Source organism: Vigna unguiculata, chromosome 11 (genome assembly GCF_004118075.2).
Source record: "Vigna unguiculata cultivar IT97K-499-35 chromosome 11, ASM411807v1, whole genome shotgun sequence".
NCBI classification, from domain to species: domain Eukaryota; kingdom Viridiplantae; phylum Streptophyta; class Magnoliopsida; order Fabales; family Fabaceae; genus Vigna; species Vigna unguiculata.
In genome coordinates, this window is record NC_040289.1 from 11,402,622 (window position 1) to 11,421,409 (window position 18,788).

General features: G+C 35.2%; 1 protein-coding gene across 11 annotated transcripts; it reads left to right on the forward strand.

Moving 5' to 3' along the window:
- Positions 1-1,218: 1,218 nt before the first annotated feature.
- Positions 1,219-16,915, forward strand: LOC114170703 (COP9 signalosome complex subunit 3-like). Of its 11 annotated transcripts, none has more exons than XR_003601126.1 (15): positions 1,219-1,546; positions 3,644-3,701; positions 4,350-4,627; positions 4,753-4,865; positions 5,738-5,984; positions 12,722-12,779; positions 12,867-12,956; positions 13,142-13,207; positions 15,174-15,263; positions 15,398-15,556; positions 15,635-15,756; positions 15,951-16,023; positions 16,106-16,172; positions 16,340-16,444; positions 16,691-16,915. XR_003601126.1 is itself a non-coding variant. In XM_028056236.1 (15 exons), exons 4-14 carry the CDS (start codon positions 4,443-4,445, stop codon positions 16,169-16,171), a joined length of 1,269 nt encoding a protein of 422 aa, XP_027912037.1. In that variant the 5' UTR covers positions 1,219-1,412; positions 1,499-1,546; positions 3,644-3,701; positions 4,350-4,442; the 3' UTR covers position 16,172; positions 16,691-16,915. The 11 variants fall into 11 exon arrangements, 9 of the variants coding, with proteins under 9 accessions (XP_027912037.1, XP_027912036.1, XP_027912041.1 ...); XR_003601127.1 differs by having other exon boundaries at positions 16,359-16,444; XM_028056236.1 differs by lacking the exon at positions 16,340-16,444 and having other exon boundaries at positions 1,219-1,412; positions 1,499-1,546.
- The last annotated feature ends 1,873 nt before the right edge of the window (positions 16,916-18,788 follow it).

Here is an 18,788-nt window from a genome sequence, read left to right on the forward strand (position 1 = left end):
GGAGCCAATGCGGGATCTCGCTTAGGCGAGTCCCTTCTCGCCTGGGCGAGATGTTCGCTCGCTCAAAAGTTGAGCAGGTCACCTGGGCGATCTTTCGTGAAAAAGGGTTTGGGCGAGTCCCTGTTTGTCTCGCCTAGGCGAGACTGGCTCGCTTAGGCGAGTTTATCAGGTCTCGCCACTGTTCTCCTATAACAGCCACTCACACCAACTCAACCCAACAAAACCATGCGCCCACAGTTAACCAAATCTCACACCAAACAATATAAACTCACAACGACAGTCAACAACATGGAAGGGAGCAGAATATAAGTTTAAGCCATAGCTTCCCTACCTGGAATGGTTTCGTACAGGACGTTCGACGCACAATCAAGGAGCACAACAGCTCTAGAACGCACTAAAGAGGTGGAGTAGGAACTGATTCAGAGCTAGCTCGAGAGGCTTGGGGAGGAACCCTAGTAGAGCGTCCTGTGAGTGCAATGGGGAAACGACGGATGGTTTTCTGAAAATGAATGAAAAGGTGGAATTAGGGCAACACGAAGGGTTCTTATATCATGGGCCAGCCTTTAGGCCCACTGCTGCAGGGCAGCCCTTAAAATTAAGGTGGCAGAAATATTTGGGCCTTACAGTAAACAGTGATGGCAAAACCAAAACCTGATCTTTAGACTGGAAGACTTCTTCGATAATCTTGTTTGTTAGTGAAGCCATAACCAAATCTATTAATAGAAGGTTAGGGTAGAGTTTCGTTGATGATCAAAGAGTAACAGAAGGTTAAGGTTTCAGATGATCGTGGAGTAAGAGAACGATAGGGTTTTAGTGATAAATAGAGTAACATAAGGTTAAATTTTCAATAATGAATATGGACGGTTTCAATGAGACAGCGTAGGGTGTGAGGCAACGTATGGTATAGGTGAGAGAAAAGTGAACAAATAGAGGCAACAGATGGTGATGACAAAGAGTGAGAGAAGAGTTGCATGTGAAAAAATTAGAGTTTTGAAAATATGTTGACACGTGTCATTGCCAGGTTTTGCTACTTGTAAAAAAAAAGAGTGTTTGAACTTTCTATTTTGAGTTAATTCTATGTGTTTTACTTTTTGTAAAAAAAAAAAGTGTTTGAACTTTCTATTTTGAGTTAATTCAACGTGTTTTACTTTTTGTGGTTGATAAAAAAAAGTTGCATTTTGTGCTAGTTGAATTGTATTATTAATAGATATATATTCATAGATATGTGAAAATAATTCGTTCCCCACATCCCCCACGACTCTCGCTCACTCATACGTTCACCACCTTCCTCCGTCACTGCGTCACTGTCCCTTCCTCCACCGGCGTTCCGCCGCTCACTGTGCCTTCACTCGCTCACCGTTCCTTCTGCACCGTTGGCATCGCCCACCACTGTCAAATACAATTTGTAATCCGTAATTCCCTTTTCTGGGTTTAGTTTGTAATCCCTATATTCGTTGGCTCTGTTTGTACTCAATCTGTGTTGAATACGTGTCTTCAGTTGCTCACCGTTCGTTCTGCATCGTTGGTGTCGCCCGCCACTATCAAGGTACAATTCGTAATCCCCAATTCCCTTCTCTGGGTTTAGTTTGTAATCCCTATATTTGTTGGCTCTATTTTTACTTTATTTGTGTTGAATCTCTGCTTATGAATGAAAGAATGGAATGGAAATAGGGATGTGCTGAATTTGTGCTTATGAATGAGAATGGAATGGAAATAAGGATGTCCTGAATCTGTGCTTATGAATGAAACCACGGAATAACTCTCTTATTTTAATTTTAAATTTTAAATGATGAGAATATTTAACACGTGTTAGATAATATAAGATAGAAAGTCATTATCACGTGGTGAAGGTGACTACAACTATTCCGAAAATGATTGACAAAGAGATCTTAAACCTTAAAGCTTTTGGCAGACAAGTGCTTGCGTTGAGATGCATCCAAAGCACACAGTTTACACCTCCATTATTATGCTCTTACATAAAAATATTGGTACTTCCACATAAGCGGAAGTTGTAGATTAGGTCTGTTTATACTTTTTATGTGTAGGTTAGCTTTGTTTGTACTTTGATTTGGAGATGTAATATGTGGCTGGGAAATTAGGAAACTTTAGTTGTAGTGCAAGGCAGTGGGCAGTGAAGGCACTATTATAGTGTTGTTAAGTAGTGGCAGGTCGCTGCAACAGGTGCTCAATTGCATTGTGTTTATGGGATATGGTCACTATGCTCAATCACAGCCACACTATAATGGAAAAAAAATGTGTCTATTATGGCCATTTTGATGAACAAGGATTAAAAACCCAAATTTTCCCTCGATTTGAGTTTATTTTCTTAGGATAGTCTCAAGATATAGCTATGGTGTTGTTGTGGTCAGCTGTTCTACCTTGAAATAAGTTGGGTCCTCAAATCTGATCTTATTCCCTTGCCAAAACTAGGCCCAAAACCTTAGCTTTATTCTTCCCCAACAAAATGAAACACCACTTGAACCAAGTATAAACTATTAAAGAACAGGGAACTTGTAGAATCAGCAGTGAGCAGAAAGTATAATCAAGAAAATAGGGTCAAGTCTGTGTTGTGTCACTTTTTAATATTATGTGGCACTGTTGTTGGACTTTATTGCCGTAATGCCTTCTGGTGATGATACAATGTGAGATAACTTAGCATATTGTTTTTGTCCAAAATGGAAACATAAACATAAATTAATGAAACATTAACTAAAAAGCTATGGTGGTCTGTCTCAGGTCAGGTTAAGGAAACCTGAAATCATGAATTTTTGAATGGTTGTGGTGTCTACTATTTCATATTACTTTGGTCTTAATTCAAGGCACAATCCAAGGATTGGTGACTCCTCTTTCCACGATTTTTTTTTTGCGTTTTCAATTTTCTCTTTTGCTTTCTTCTAATATATGTGATTGATTGATTTGAGTCTTGCAAGTGGCCCTATAAGATTTTGATGTTTTGGTTTCTTAAAATAACAGGTTTGGTGATTTAGGAAGAAAGTAATATTATGTATCCATTATTTACCTAAAATGCAACACTATGTTTTGCTAAATAAAATGGAATAAGATCCCAATTATAGAAAAACGAACAATGAAACAAATATCATGATTTTTTTCCTTTCAGTGCCAACCCATCTATCTATTAGATGTTTAGTAGCTCCATTGCCACCACACAAAGCAAATAACCAAACATGCTGATGATGGACACATAGGATGTTATTTTTCATGTCTTTTAGTTCTTACTTCCAAACACACTATTACATTAGATTTTAATCAAAATTTTGAGGAAAAATGGAAATCAGTATACTTTTTGATATCACCATCAAATTATAGAATATAATTTGAGAATATAGTTAACTATAGTCAAACAAAGTCATGTGAGACAAGGTGTAATGCAATATAATAATCATTACCTTGTGACCCGTAACAGAAAAACAAAATATCATGAGCATAAAGCACATGTGAAGGCAAATTTAACCCTTTAGAACCAAGGAAGCATTTTTTAACATTACACCAAGTGTACATAGAACTCCAAGAAGGCAAAGCTAAGAGATCATTAACATTAACCCAATTGTAAAATTTAGAAATAATATCTAATTTCTTCTCTTGTTTTCTTAGTAACATTTGTGTGTTACTTTAATATATGCAGTTCAATTGTCAAGGCTATAGCTTCTGATTTGGTGTGGGATTTCCAGTCCAATCATTAGGTATTAGTGTTATTTAAAGTTATCATCTTTTCAGCCACGGAATCCACTTTCTATTTGTCGCTAGCATAAATAGTACTCATTTATGGTTGTTCTTTTGTAGTTGATGTTTAGGAGCTTAACTATAGAAACTTGTTATGATATGGTTACAATATGTAGGATATATGATACAACTTTGAGAAAAATTAGACTTTTTGAGTACATGTTATTTTTTTCATATGCCTTCAGCTAATGGAAGATGTGACAGTATAATTTTTTTGTTGATTTGATTTTGAGCTACTGGAAGATGTTTTGGTGATTTAGATGGACAATTATATATATATTATTCAGTTAATTTTTAAAACTTCATTTAAAATAATGCAAACAAACATAAAAAATACTTGAGACATCTTAAAAGAATAATATTAAAGGTAATTAATAAAATAAATAAATTTGAGCCTTAAGGCATTAATTAGATAGTGATCTTCCAAATTGTATGCAAATGCATTATATTTTTGTGTAAAATGTTCTCTATTAACTGCAAAAGTTAATGAAAGATGTTTTAGCCGAAATAAATTATATAAGAATTATCTTTTCATAAGTTTAAGTGGAAATTTTATTTAGGATTAAGTGGTATCACAAACACATTCATGTGCTACATTACACTCTCAGGACGACAAAAAAACGAAGAGGAGCTTCGTGTGTTTTCACTAAGTCTGTAAGAACAAACGAGTGAACGAGTCGAAAAGCAAGTAACTGCACTGCATGGACCCTCTGGAAGCTTTGGTCGCTCAAATCCAAGGGCTATCGAGCACTTCTAGCGATGTCAATCGCCTCCAAGTTATTTTGAAACAAGCCGATGACTCGCTCCGATCCAAGTCAACTCGCCTCCCCCCACTTCTCACTCAACTCGACCCTTCCATTCACTCACTTGGTTTTCTCTACATCTTGTGCGTCCCAAAAAAAATTAATTATAAGCGTTATTTGTTGATGGCCAAAACCCTAGTTCTGGAACCCTTGAATATTGTTGCGAGATTATGCTAATTGTTTTATTTTGATTCTTTTGTGATTGCAGAGATGCCTACATGACTAGTCCGATCACCAAAACGCAGGCTGAGACTGCCGTTCCAATCGTTACCAGGTTCATCGGCGCTTGCAACGATCAGATTCGTTTGGCCCCTGAAAAATGTATGAAAATATGAGATTCAAATCCTTAGTTTTTCTTGATTCATTGGTTTTATAGGAACTGCTTTAAATTGTGGTCGTAGTTAGGATTGATCCTTGACATTGGGAAATCGCTGGCCGAAGTTGTTTTTGCGCACTGATTTTGAAACCTTGTTGTTTACATGAGTTAATTAAGTAACAAATTGCGGGTTGAAATTATTTTATTGGTGTTTAGATACTTGTGCAATCGAGTGTTGTTTACAATTCAATAAAAGTGAAGGAGAGATGTTTAGTTGGCGTGGTAGAGAGGAGAAATAGATTAGATGGAAACATGAAGGATGAATAGACATAGGAGGGAAATAGAGTAGAAACTGTAAGTGTTTGGTTAAAGAGAAATAAAGAAGAAACATGGAGAGAGATTGAGAGATAAATGGAAATTGTTTTGTCAAAAGTTCCACATAGCATAGAAGAAGTCGAGGAGGTGAGATAGGGAGTGGAAGAGTTTAGGTGAATCCCACTACTTTAAAAATATCTCCTCTAACTCTTCCCGACCAAACGTCCCCCTTCTTCATCCATCCATTCTATATCTTACAAACAACACTCGAATTGGGAAAGAGGAAAAATATTTAGTGAATCAAGATTAATCAATTGGAGAGAGAAGAAAGGGGACAGATGAAGATTGGGAAGATTTTTTTTGGTGTTGGTTTTCTTTCTTGGCTTTGGTTGTTTAGTGTTGACTGGTTTTTCTTCTGAATTTGTAGTTTTGTGCTTGTTTAAGGAGCTGAAGGATCTAGAACAGAATGGGTTTTTGATTGATTTTTGGAATTTTGATTGATTTGTAGTTATTTCTTGGTTTTTGATTGATGTGTTTTTGAATTTTTTTGGATTTTTTTTAGTTTTATCTGTGTGTAGGAGGTTGAAGGATCAAGTGATGTTGTTGGAAGCTCCAATACGAGGTGTGGCTCCTTTGTTCACTGCACTTCGGAAAGTTCAGGTCTCTGCAGAGCACTTAACTCCCCTACATTCAGAGTTTCTTTTGCTTTGCTTGTTGTCAAAGTGCTACAAAACTGGTTTATCCATATTGGATGATGATGTTTTTGAAGTTAAACACCCACGAGACTTTTTTCTCTACTGTTATTATGGGTGCGTTGCTTTCTTCCCCTATTTCTTTCTGTGTTTTTAGTATTGTGTTTTTAGTTCATAGAATGTGCTGTAATTTCTTCACAGTTTGTAATATTTCATTGAATTTCTTACACTTATATTAGATATGCTGTAGGTAATGTTCTGTGTTTTTAACAGTAGTGGTGGGGTTGTAGGATTTTCCCATGTCAATTCATGTGGGTATTTGGGAGTTGGAAGGGGAAAAATGCAAAATAAAAAGGGGAGGAAATGGTATCAGGGAAGAGTATGGAAGTTCATTAATAAGTTTCCTTCTCTGGTTTGGATGTTTAAATTGGGGGAGTTATTAAAATGTTTCCCCCTTCAAACAAAGCAAGAGTGTTGCTCAAAATCTGCCTGTCCTAAATCTGTTAGGATACCAGAACAATGCAGGAATCGAGGTCACAGTTTTGTCATGTTTCTTGATATTGCAGGAAATTGTGGATAAATGCAATTGATGTGGCTACAATTGCAATCATGGACACACCCAAAATCCTTGATGCAGGAGTGATGAAAATCTCTGTTGCAGATTGTTTTTCAAACCTTGGCATAATTTAATGAGGAAACAAGTGACTGTAGGAAAAGTGATACAATGTCCTGTATCTCGAGTGCAATCTCCATGGCTTCTCAATGGGAGATACCCCTCTTTCGCTGTATCACATAAGGAAAAAAGGCTAGATGAATTCTTATGTCTATCCTTCCTCATGTGTATACTTCTTATGATAACACAATCATAATTACCACAATTTTCCTCTCTTCATTCCCAAAATACTATCCTCTTCATTCCCATCCAAATTGCCTTTCTGAAATTTTTATTTGTTTGCTTATGCTTATATAATGCATAGATACCTTAGGGGGGAATGGATCTCATCGCTAAAGCTTGCCATTGTAGTAGAAAAATGCCCAATGTCATAAACAACTCACATAAAAAATCTTCATTTCTTATGTGGGACTCAGCTCCCATAACTTGCATTGCTATTTCAGGGTTCTAATATTTCACATTCTCCACTTGTTCCCACGTGTAGTGACTATGCTCTAGCTCTTCTGGCTAGTCACTCGTGAACAATGCAATGTTGGCATCAACATCTGTGTTGCTTCTTTGCTCTTACGAGGCGTGGTGGTGGGCTCTAACATCAATGTGATGGGTTTCTTTAAAGTGATCTCGAATAGCATTATAATAATTAGGAAATGAAAAAAAAGACCCTACAATTGCTTCCTATGACTTGCGTTCTACCGTCCTAATGCCGCACTCACTTTTTCTCCCACCTTCTCTCTTGACTCCTCTTTCGCCTATTCTCTCCCTTCAACTGAATTATCCTTTGGCTCTTCTTATCTCTATGTGTTGGGCTTCTCTCTGAAGAATTATTTCTTGCATCTTACATTATTCCTTGTAGAATACACATGCGGGAGGTATATCATTATGCTTGTACCTTTATTAGAGCCGTCAAAATGGGTTATAACCCGCGAGCCAACCCGATTCATCACGGGTTCGGGTCAGGTTTGGTTGAAAAAAAATTACAAATTTTAGTACGAGTTAAAAATGAACCCAACCCATTAAGAACCCGGCTCATTCGGGATGAACCCGTGATGAGCCGGGTTGGCTCACCAACCCGCCAATAAATTTTAAATATTTAATTAATTAATATATATATATATATTATATATATGTATGTTATATATATATATATATAATATATGTATATTATATATATATATATATATGCATATATATATATATATTATATTATATATGTATATATCATATATTATATATTATATATGTATATATTATATATGTATATTATATATATATATTGTAGATGGGGATAAAGAAGATGTTTCAAGATATGAAAATGTTGTGGATTTATTCATTCAAGATTCTAATACTATAGTTTGATAAGTGACAATAATGATTTGATGTTAGATAGTAATTTATATTTTTGTGATTTTGGTTTGTATTTGGAGTTTAACATAATTTGGGATTTTATTTGGATTGTATTGAAGTTTATTTAGATTTTTAATCAGAATTATAATTTAGTTTTCTTGAGATTGAAGAAAAAAAATTGTGTTTTTTTTTAATTAAGTGAGCCAACCCATTTAACCCGCCAACCCATGGTGGGTCGGTTCGGGTTCTAATTTTGTTGGCTCACTAATAAGTGAGCCGGGTTGGGTTGACCCACTAAGTGGTCAACCCGTCGCTGGCCGAGCCGGGTTGGGTCGGGTGACCCGGTTTGACAGCTCTAACCTTTATGTGGTTCTCATATCTTATTTGGTTCTCATATCTTATTTGGATATATATGTTTATCAGTGGTAGTTGAAATTTGATCTCAAACATGATGAAAATCTAGATTCATTGCATTAAGTATTATAACCATATAAAACTTATCCAACCTCTTTTTTTATCTCATCTAATGTGTCAACTTCCAAGAAAATTTTCAATTACTCAATTGTTGGCAATAAAAGACATCATGTGATTATGTTAGGTTGAAATCTTGTCCTCAAGGTTGAAATCTAGAGACTAGTCTGTCATAGTAGCCACGTCCTCTCAGGTTGTTGCTTCTAGATTCCACTCAATGAGCACTTGCTGCACCTTGTCACCTTATTGCTGAGTGGTTCTTTTATCCAACACTTTGACTGGAACATGGACAGGAAATTTGCCTTGCAATTCTTCTAGTAAATCTTTCTCAGTATGGTGCGTTCCCACAACTAACTTTGGTTGGGACGCATGGAAGACCGAGTGAATGCGGGCCATATTTGGTAGTTGTAATCCAAATGCCATTGTACCCAGCTGTCGCAACACTTTGAAAGGCCTAAAGTAACATGCTGATAACTTGGTATGCAACCTCGTTGGCATGGAACTTTGCCAATGAGGCCGTATCTTGGGGTAGACCCAATCCCCCACTTTAATCTAAGATGGTTTATGTTTCCTGTTTTTGCAAAACGTACCATCTGTTCTTAGGCCTTGAAAAGATGTATTTGAGTTGTTTGAGAGCTTCATCTCGATTCATTAGTTCTTGCACGACTACCTCTACATCTGTTTCCCCATGGATGAATCGTGTCAATTAAGGGGAGGTTTGCCATACACTATTTCGAACGGAATGCATTTGGAAGCCCCTTGCCATACACTTGTGGGTGTCGTGTGGTATTCAACTAGAAATTTTGGTATCCAAATGACAGAGAATAGGACTAGTCGTCCCTTATAATGTAGGCGACCCTGTTCCAAAGTAAAGAGGGCTTATGAATCTGGTTTAGCTTCCAGATCTACTTTAATCTTCTGTAGAGGAGAATCTCCTTCCACCTCATCTATCATCGTCTAAAAATCTTGCCAAAACGGTTTGGAAAGCACCCTTAGGTCCTTATCGTCTTCGAGCTGATCTTCAAACTTCCTGGATAACGCATCTACAACTTTGTTGGACGTTCCCGTTCTATATTTTTTTTCAAATTCATACCCAAGTAGCTTAGCCAACCAATTATGTTGGTTTTGTTGTTCCAAGAGATATCTCAAACTCCTCTGATTCGTATGCAAAAAAAACTTTCATCCCACCAAGTAAGGTCTCCAATGCTAGATGGCTAAAACTAGGGCTATCAATTCTTTTTCGTAAATCGACTTTGTGAGTGAGGCATGTGATAAAGCCTTGCCAAAATAAGCAATGGGCCTTTTGTTCTGAGATAACACTGCTCCAATTCCATTCCTAGAAGCATCACATTCCACATGAAAAGGTTGGGAGAAATCGGTAATGTCAAAACTGGTGCTGTGGTAATAGCTTTTTTAAGAGCTTGTAAAGCTTCCTCCCCACTTTGCTTCCATTCAAACTTTCCATTAAAGAGATTGTTAAAGGTCTTGCTATCTTCCCATAATCTTTAGTAAAGCACCTATAATACCCTGTGAGGCCCGGAAATCCTTTCAACACCTTAATTGTTGTGGGTATAGACCGTAGTGTGACCACAACTACCTTCTCAACATCCATTTCCACTCCTTTCCCAAATATCACATGACCTAGATAATGAATCTGTGTCTTCTTGAACTCACATTTCTTCTGATTTGCACAAAATTGCTACTGTAGTAGTATTTGCAGCATCTGCTTCAGCTGGATCAAATGTTCCCTCCATGATTTGTTGTATATTAGTATATCATCAAAAAATACTAATACACATTTTCTCAAGTATGGCCTTAGAATTGTGTTCATAACACACTGAAAGGTTGCATGTGTGTTAGTGAGCCCAAACAACATCACTAGGAATTCAAAGTGCCCTTGGTGGTGCGAAAGGCTTTTTGTGAATATCTCCTGAGTCCATCCTAATCTGATGGTAACCTACTTTAAGGTCCATTTTCGAAAAGAACCTAGCCCTATGTAGTTCATCTAACAGTTCTTCAATCACGGATATTGGAAACTTGTAGGAATGGTAGCCTTATTCAATGGCCAATAGTCAATGCAAAATCTCCAACTGTCATCCCTCTTCTTGACTAAAATAACTAGAGTTAACTTTTCCTCCATGTTTTCCCCCTTTCCCAGCTCTGTACTTCCCAAGTCCCATATTTAAGTGACCACTTCTATCTTAGTTTCCTTCAATAAAGCTTTTGCAAATACAACTTTTTTGTTAAGGTTGAGTTGCTCTTAATTTGCACCATTTGCCCTTTCTCATTAAAAATCATAGTCAACTTTTTCCAGTTAACTTGGACCTCGCCCAAGGAAGCTAGCTAAGTTACTCGCAAAATTAAATCTACTCCTCCCAACTCAAAGAAATAAAATGTTTCTTCCACCACATGATGCTCCACTTGCAGAGTTATGTTTTTACAACACCCCCTAGTGACTTTTCGATGGCAATCTCCCAAACAAACATTGTATGGTGGTGTTTCTTCCACCGGCAGATGCATGTAAGCCACTAGATCTAAATTAGAACCTTCGTCCCGATTACCCATCTTATTAGTTTCATTGTGTTGGTTTGAGTCAACCCTCCTATTGAGAACAGGGACAGTTCCATCTGCTTTTGTTCAAGTTCCTCCTATTTTGGAACCAAAAGATGCCCCCCCTTCTTTCCTACAAGTACTACCCAAATTTTAACGAACTTCCTTCTAACATACACATTCATAGTCCTATCAGATTATCATATTGCTTGAGAGAAGCCAATCATTTAGGAGAATTGTAGAGATTTTGGATATCGTTGGCAAAGTATTTTGGGCCATTTTCCAAAAGGAGCTGCAGGTTTTAAGTAACATGAGAATGGTCAAAATATTGGGTTCTACTGATTGCCAAAGTAAAGCACAAAGTTGAAAATCAATTTTCTTCAACGGTCAAACTTGATTTTGGGGTACTTCCACCTTCTTCTAAGTGGTCATGAAATCCTTGATGAAGGAACCAAAGTTCAATTGAATCAAATCAAGATAGGTAGTTTTTAACCATTTAATTTCTCAAAAGTTATAGGAGTTTTGGAGATAGTCCCTAAAGAATAATGATAGAGGCATGGACATAATCTCGTAATGCAACAAAGAAAGAACAATACAAAAGAATAATGAATAAATTTTAGAGTGAATTTCCTTCTCATAGATCCCATATTTATAATAGCATTGGAGATTTAGATACAATGTGTAAGAGGGAAGAGAAGAGAATAGGAAATGTCATATCTAGAAACTAGGTACAACACAAAGCACACAACTTTTCAATCAATTCTTTTATAGATAACTTATTCTAGTACCTCACATTCATTATACATGAAATCTGGTATGCCATGATAAGCATGAGATCCTAAGGGAGGGAATCACCCTCAAATTTAGGGATGTCAAACAAACTCATTCCTATGAGTATTGTTTGACTCTGTTGACTTTGATTGTAAATCCTAACATTTATTGGATATGGGTAATATTTGATTTTTTAAGTTGAGGATGGGAATGAGAATGGGTATGTAGATATCTGTCACGTCCCCATTCCTATATATATCCCCGTCCTCATACCCATTCCTGTTTTAAATTACTAAAACACTTGTAGTTTATTAGGTAACCTGATAAACTTGTTTTCAGTGTTCTCTCTTATCTTTAGTTTCATTTCATTTGGAAAACCCTTATTTCTTTCTACATAATTTGTCATTCTGTCTGAATTGTTGTTCAACTTGTTCATTACTTATGAAGTTCACTCGATCACTCAGATTCCTAAGTATTTTCTCTCTTATTGCAACCTCAATTACGCATTTGTTTCTTGTGTAATTTTGTTCAAATGATGTATTACATTTGAAGAAACACAAACTTTAGTTTCATTAAATCAAATAGTTTTTAGGACCTACATTTGATTGTTTTTACTCTTTTAATATTTTTATTTACTATTTATTTTTTTAACATGGGAATATCTCAATTTCAAGTGTTAAATTGTGTAAACCCTTACAATGTGTGTCCTTACATTGATAATATCATATTTTCTTTGCTGTGATTTTTATCTTTTTGTAAAAGATTTATTTAATTAATAATTGAAACAGTGATGGTGATGAGATGTATTTTTACAGAGGTTAGAATGGGATAGTTAAACTGGCACCCACCATTGCGACTCAAATTTATTCTCTATTCCTTTTGTATTTATCTCAAGTTTATATCATGGTTAAATTGAAATGCACATGGATCAGATTGACAAGTACTTTGAATACTTGTCAATATTTAATAACTTTAGATCATACTTCTTGTCATGAGCTCTTAGTGAAGCATTTTTCATATTGTCTGACTTTTGACCTTCTGACAGAGGAATGATATGCATTGGAATGAAGTGCTTTCAAAAAGCATTGGACCTTCTGCATAATGTAAGCAATCTACATAATCTATAATTTGTGTTATTCATGATTTGTTCTCGAATCAACCTTTTAGTTCAGCATTTATATATTTTTCAGGTTGTAACTGCTCCCATGTCTGTCATTAATGCTATAGCTGTGGAAGCGTACAAAAAGTATATCCTGGTTTCTCTCATTCGTAATGGGCAGGTATAAGTCTAACTTATTTAGAGTACGCCTGTTATGTTTCCTACGCATCACATCCTAAACAGTATTGTTAGATGACAAGCCCTCTGTGTACAGGGTTTTTCTTGTTTTGACCAAATTAAACTTTATTTTTTGAGGATCTATATTTATAATTTATCAGGTGATGACCTTCCATTTATTTTTTGCAGTTCTCTACCAGTCTTCCTAAGTATTCTTCTTCTGCTGCTCAAAGGAACCTGAAGAACTTCTGTCAGGTATGACTTCAATTTAGTTGGTTGAGATACTGTCTTATAATTTAGAAGGTCAAATTGTACAATTTGGTTTTTTATATGCAAGATATTGATAGAAATAAATTTATCTTAGCAAGTGTGATCAGAATGAAAATTCAGAGAAAAGATACTTTCTTATTATAGTCTAGTAAGATAGGAATAGTTCCTGCCGTAGTAATCATTGGATTAATTGAATCATGGTCTGCCTGGGTAGACAGATTCCATCAATACCACCCTCCTAAGAAGCTTTCTTGTCCTCAAGTCAGAAGGAAAGGTATTGTCATTTGGTGTTGCTCTCTTCACCCGAAGCTGCTTTGTGTACTTGTGGAGCACCCTTTCTATGCAGCCCTTGATTGTATAACTCCATATATCAAATTATCTTCTGGTCCAAGTTGAATCATCTTTGCTCAGTCCAAAAGGGAGGACAGTTTTCAGCCTATGTTATCAATAGTGACCAGAGTGGTCACCATTGTGGTGGTGGGGCAGGGTGGAGTGGGGTTGAGATACAGGAACAGACTCTATCACGTGTTATAGTGTTGCTGTTGGAGTGGCTGCAATCAAGCTTCTGGGACTTAATGTTTCACTTTTAAGGGGTGGTGCAAACTATAACAGAAATGGATGGCTCGTGGTTCCCGAGGGCTTTTGGGTGTATTTTTCTCCTTTCTCATCTGTTTTGGGGCTTGGGCATCAATTTGAGTCCAACATTTCTGTGGTATTTTTAAATTGGTCACTTTTTAACTTACAATAGTCGGCAGTTATATATTATATTATAATATAATAAACTAAAACACAATAATAATGACCTAAATAAAGCATAATATATGATATATTAAAAATAGTAATGAACTAATTATAGCAATAAAAACTAAATTAAACATACTATTATAATATGATTTGCTAAAATGTTAATAAAAATTATAAATAGAAGAAATACATATACACAATAAATAAAAACAAATATAGATATTATTGAGCACTAAATTCACATACGAAATACATACTGCATGCGTGTAAAGACATGTTTAGGATCTGTTTATACCAAGGGTAAGTCAAAAGGCTTACACCAAATCTGATAGTTCAGATCAGTTCATCTAAGTAAGTCACGTTGTGTATTAACTTTCCATTAATTTGATTTACATTCAGATTTAAGTACACTAATATATATGCTTTCCTTCCAAGGAAATAAAGACACTGTTTTGGATCGATGCATAGGTAGCACATGACTCACTAAGTGAATTGATATCAACCATTAGATTTTATAGAATTAAAGGTTTGGATTTGGTACGAGTTTTTAGACTTTACACCTGATGTAAACAAAAGCTAACACATATATATGTGTGTGTGCTTGCGTATATTGACCCATTCATTACAAGATACATAATGGTATAAAATATATATTACTTATTTAGCAGGTTGATTGGGTTCTCTGACTTTGTAATTAGGTAATGCGAGGAAAGACTAAATTTTCAGATTTCTTCCAACTTTGTGGCAGTAAAAACCATCACTAAATGTTAAGCCTAAATATGAGGAAAGACTAAATTCTTATATTTTCAAACTTTGGAATACTAATTCGGTATATTGAAGGTGTATGAAAAATTACCAAATTTGGCAAAAAGAACAGGCGCTTAAACCACATTTTCCCATTTTGGAATGTGTCATTTCCATTGAGTAACCTGTACAAGACTCTGCCTGCTTTAGTATAACCTCCTCTTCGTAAGCTGTCTATAGGGTAAAATCTTAGATGCAATTGATGGCTTTCCCTCGATTTTTTTAATTATTCGTAGATTTGCTTGTCTAGAATTCCTTTTTTTACCATCAACATGAATGGCCGTGTAACTTGCTGTTAGCAATTTTTTGTGATTACTTCAACGCACATTGACTTGTCTTCCATGCGTATATTCTGTATTTGAGCTATGTTAACCTTATTTGAATCCCTTTGTCATTTGGGCAGCCTTATGTCGAATTGGCAAATACTTATGGCAATGGAAAAATTGCAGAATTAGAGGCTTTCGTCAAGACAAATGCGGAGAAGTTTGAATCTGTGGGTTCTTTTACATATTTAATACTTATGTGTAGCATCTGGCATTTTGATTGTTGCTCAGTACAGTGTTTAACTTTCAGTTCTGCCGTTATGCAATTACTTATCAAGATTTCTTGTGCAAATTTCTGTTTCAGGACAGCAACCTTGGACTGGCTAAGCAGGTAGTATCATCCATGTATAAGCGGAATATTCAAAGATTGACCCAAACATACTTGACCCTTTCTCTCCAAGATATAGCCAACACAGTGCAGTTAAATAGCCCCAAAGAAGCTGAAATGCATGTGCTACAAATGGTGCTCTTCCAACTGAGATACATTTTCATTTTCATTTTAGCATTAACGTACCACTATTAACATACTCCTAAACTTCAGATTCAGGATGGTGAGATATATGCTACTATCAACCAGAAGGATGGAATGGTGAGATTCTTGGAGGATCCTGAACAGTATAAAACCTGTGAAATGATTGAGCACATTGATTCATCAATCCAGAGGTATATTTTATGTTAAAAGCTAGTTTAGCACAATTACTTTCCAATACTAGTAACAATTAACACGTTTCATCTCAAATTTTGAAATGACAAATTTTCGGTTGTTACTTTTAAAGCTTAATTTCATAGTGACCTGTGTCTATAATATGTCCTTCCTCTCGTACTGAAGTATTTTTTTTTTCTCAATTTATGGCCAGAGTAATGGCACTATCAAGGAAGCTAACTGGAATGGATGAACAAATTTCATGTGATCAGTTGTATTTGTCTAAGGTGTGTGTTCATCAACTGTTCTGTTATGTTATGTTAACATTTCTGTAAAATATTTTTAACTAAGCGTAACTTGCGTACTCAGACCGGAAGAGAGAGACAAAGATACGACTTCGATGACTTTGATGTTCCACAAAAGTTCAACATTTAAGGTCAGACAATCTCAGTGAGATAATGTTCGCTTCTTACTTATATTTTTTTTTCGTTTGAACGATTTCTATGTGCTAGTTGTCGTATGCATTTGAAGTAGCGGTTGCTTAAGTCCCTTTTATTATAATGTGAAAAATAGACAAGCATGGTTACTTACGAGATAGTTCAGACTCTTATTGTGGATATAGAGGTAGATGAGCATACGAAGAGAGCCATGGAGAGATTAAGTAGTTCAGCCTCTCATATTTCCTTTTCAACCATTCCAACAAAATAGGTGATTGTTTGGTATGGAATTCAGAGATTTCCTAGCTGAAAGGTTTTTAATCATATTTCCTCGTGCCATTAGCATGAACAATTGTTTCTTATACTCATTTCTTGGTGACCTTTTGCGTTATTATTATTTACACCAACCAACACAAAGTTAAATACCATTTTGTTAAAACTATGTTCGAAAAATCACATTAAGTTGTATAAAACAGTGTTCATATTCTCATGTTATGTTTTTCATTAATTGTGGCAGGAGATGAACAGTGGAGAAGAAGATGGAAGATCTTCCTTATTGTCACTGTTATCACAAGAATGACTCAATTGTTCTTTTTCCTAACACCCAATTGTCACTGTTATTTTGGATACATAGTAGGATTTGGAAAGTTGGTCTTAGAATTCAAGACATGGTAAATACAATGCCAGTTGATAATCAATTAAGAAATTATTACAGTATAAATTGTGAATTATATTGATGTCACTGATTAGAAACTAATGCAATCTCTTGATTGAACAAAGAAACATAAAAGGATAAATTTGTTGAGAACTTTCTTCTATTTCTAAGCAAAACATGGTCTGTTTCTTCACTACCAGAACCTAGACCATGTAAAATGAATAGACCATTTCTTATAGCAGTGTCATAACAAAATATATGTGTTTGTTTTTCTTACAATTGGGAATAATTAATTTGGATTGATTGTTCTTAAAATTGTTTTATATACTAATTGAAATGTGTTTTTAAATTATCTTCACTATAGAGTTTATACCGAAACATGTGTTATATAGGAGTAGTTGGTCCTGGTTGTAAAACAAAAAAGAAAAAAACTTCAAATTGGAGAAATATACACACCTTATTTTATTATGAAAGTTTTAGTAGTCATATTTTTGTCTAAATTATTTTCGCGGTAGAGTTTATACCGAAACATGTGTTATATAGGACTAATTGGTCCTGGTTGTAAAACAAAAAAGAAAAAAACTTTAAATTGGAGAAATATACACAACTTATTTTATTATAAAAAGTTTTAGTAGTCATAATTTTGTCTTGCCTTCCATTAATTATTTCTATTTTGATTCTTCTTTTGTTACTTTATCTGTTGACGTAAAAATTGAAAAAAAAAGGGAAAGAGATTGTGGCACTAGAGCAAGTTTAACTTAGTCATTTATATTTAATAAATTTTTGGATTTTAAAAATAATATAATTACTAATTTGGTACCCCAACTTTTTTAGAATGTTCAATTTGGTACCCGAATTTTAGAAATGTTCAATTTGGTACCCAAATTTTTTAAACGGGTTTATTTTAGTACCTTCCGTTAAACACTCCTTAACGCCGTTTGGCTTCTGTTGAGGTGGTACTATACAACAGAAATGTGTTCAGATAAAATGATTCGGAATCCCTCTTTTTTGTGATGAAAAATAAAGTGCCATATTTTGTGGAAAGTGCCCTAATTTATGCTTTTCTCTTCTTTTGGTTTTTGTAGACGTTGAAGAAATGTTAAGGGGTCAATCATCTTCTTCTTGCTCTCACAATTCATGGGTGATGCGAAATTAGAGGTTGTCTTGTAATAGTGGTGGTTGTAGAGGCTTGGGTGAAGCACCCACATGCAATTACGGAGTGATAGCTGTGCTGAGAACGGCTAGAACCATGAAGTATGGTGGGAGACAGTTTTGAGGATGCCCTAATTTCAAGGTTAGTCATATGGTGTTTTATTTAGATAAGTTTATGTTTGTGTTTGCATGTAGTTGCATAGTAAAGTAATTTTTTGTTGTGTTATTTTTTGAAAAACAAGGTGGAAGTGAAGCTTGTATGGGTGCAATTTCTTTAAATGGTGCATTGAAGATGGTGATGACGAAAAGGATGTAACTATTCTGAGGCAAAGACAGAACATTTATATTCTAGAGAAAGAAGTTAAGGGATGGAGAAAGTGGGTCAAGTTGTTAATTGGATTGGTGTGCCTATTGACTATAGTTAATTTGATTTTAGTATCCATGATGTTGATGTAGATTGATATATTAGAGAAAGATTAGCTGTTTAAAGTTGTTGGATTTCACTTTAGGTGTTTGGAAGATTATTTTGTAATATCAAATTTAATGAAATCTGTTAAAGTTTGGAGTTGCATCTGTCAACGTTCTGCATTTCTTTTTCTGGTATTTGAAATGTTACATGGGTTGTAATTACAAGAAAGGACTTTAAATTTGAACAACAACAGCATAAGTTGCCAGAAATTCATTGAACATCAAATATGATATAAAAAAGGACATTGTTCATAGCTTTGGATAACAAACTTCCAAGAATAGAAAAAAGAAATATTGGTAACACAATACCAATCCAAAAACAAAAAACACAAAGTAACAT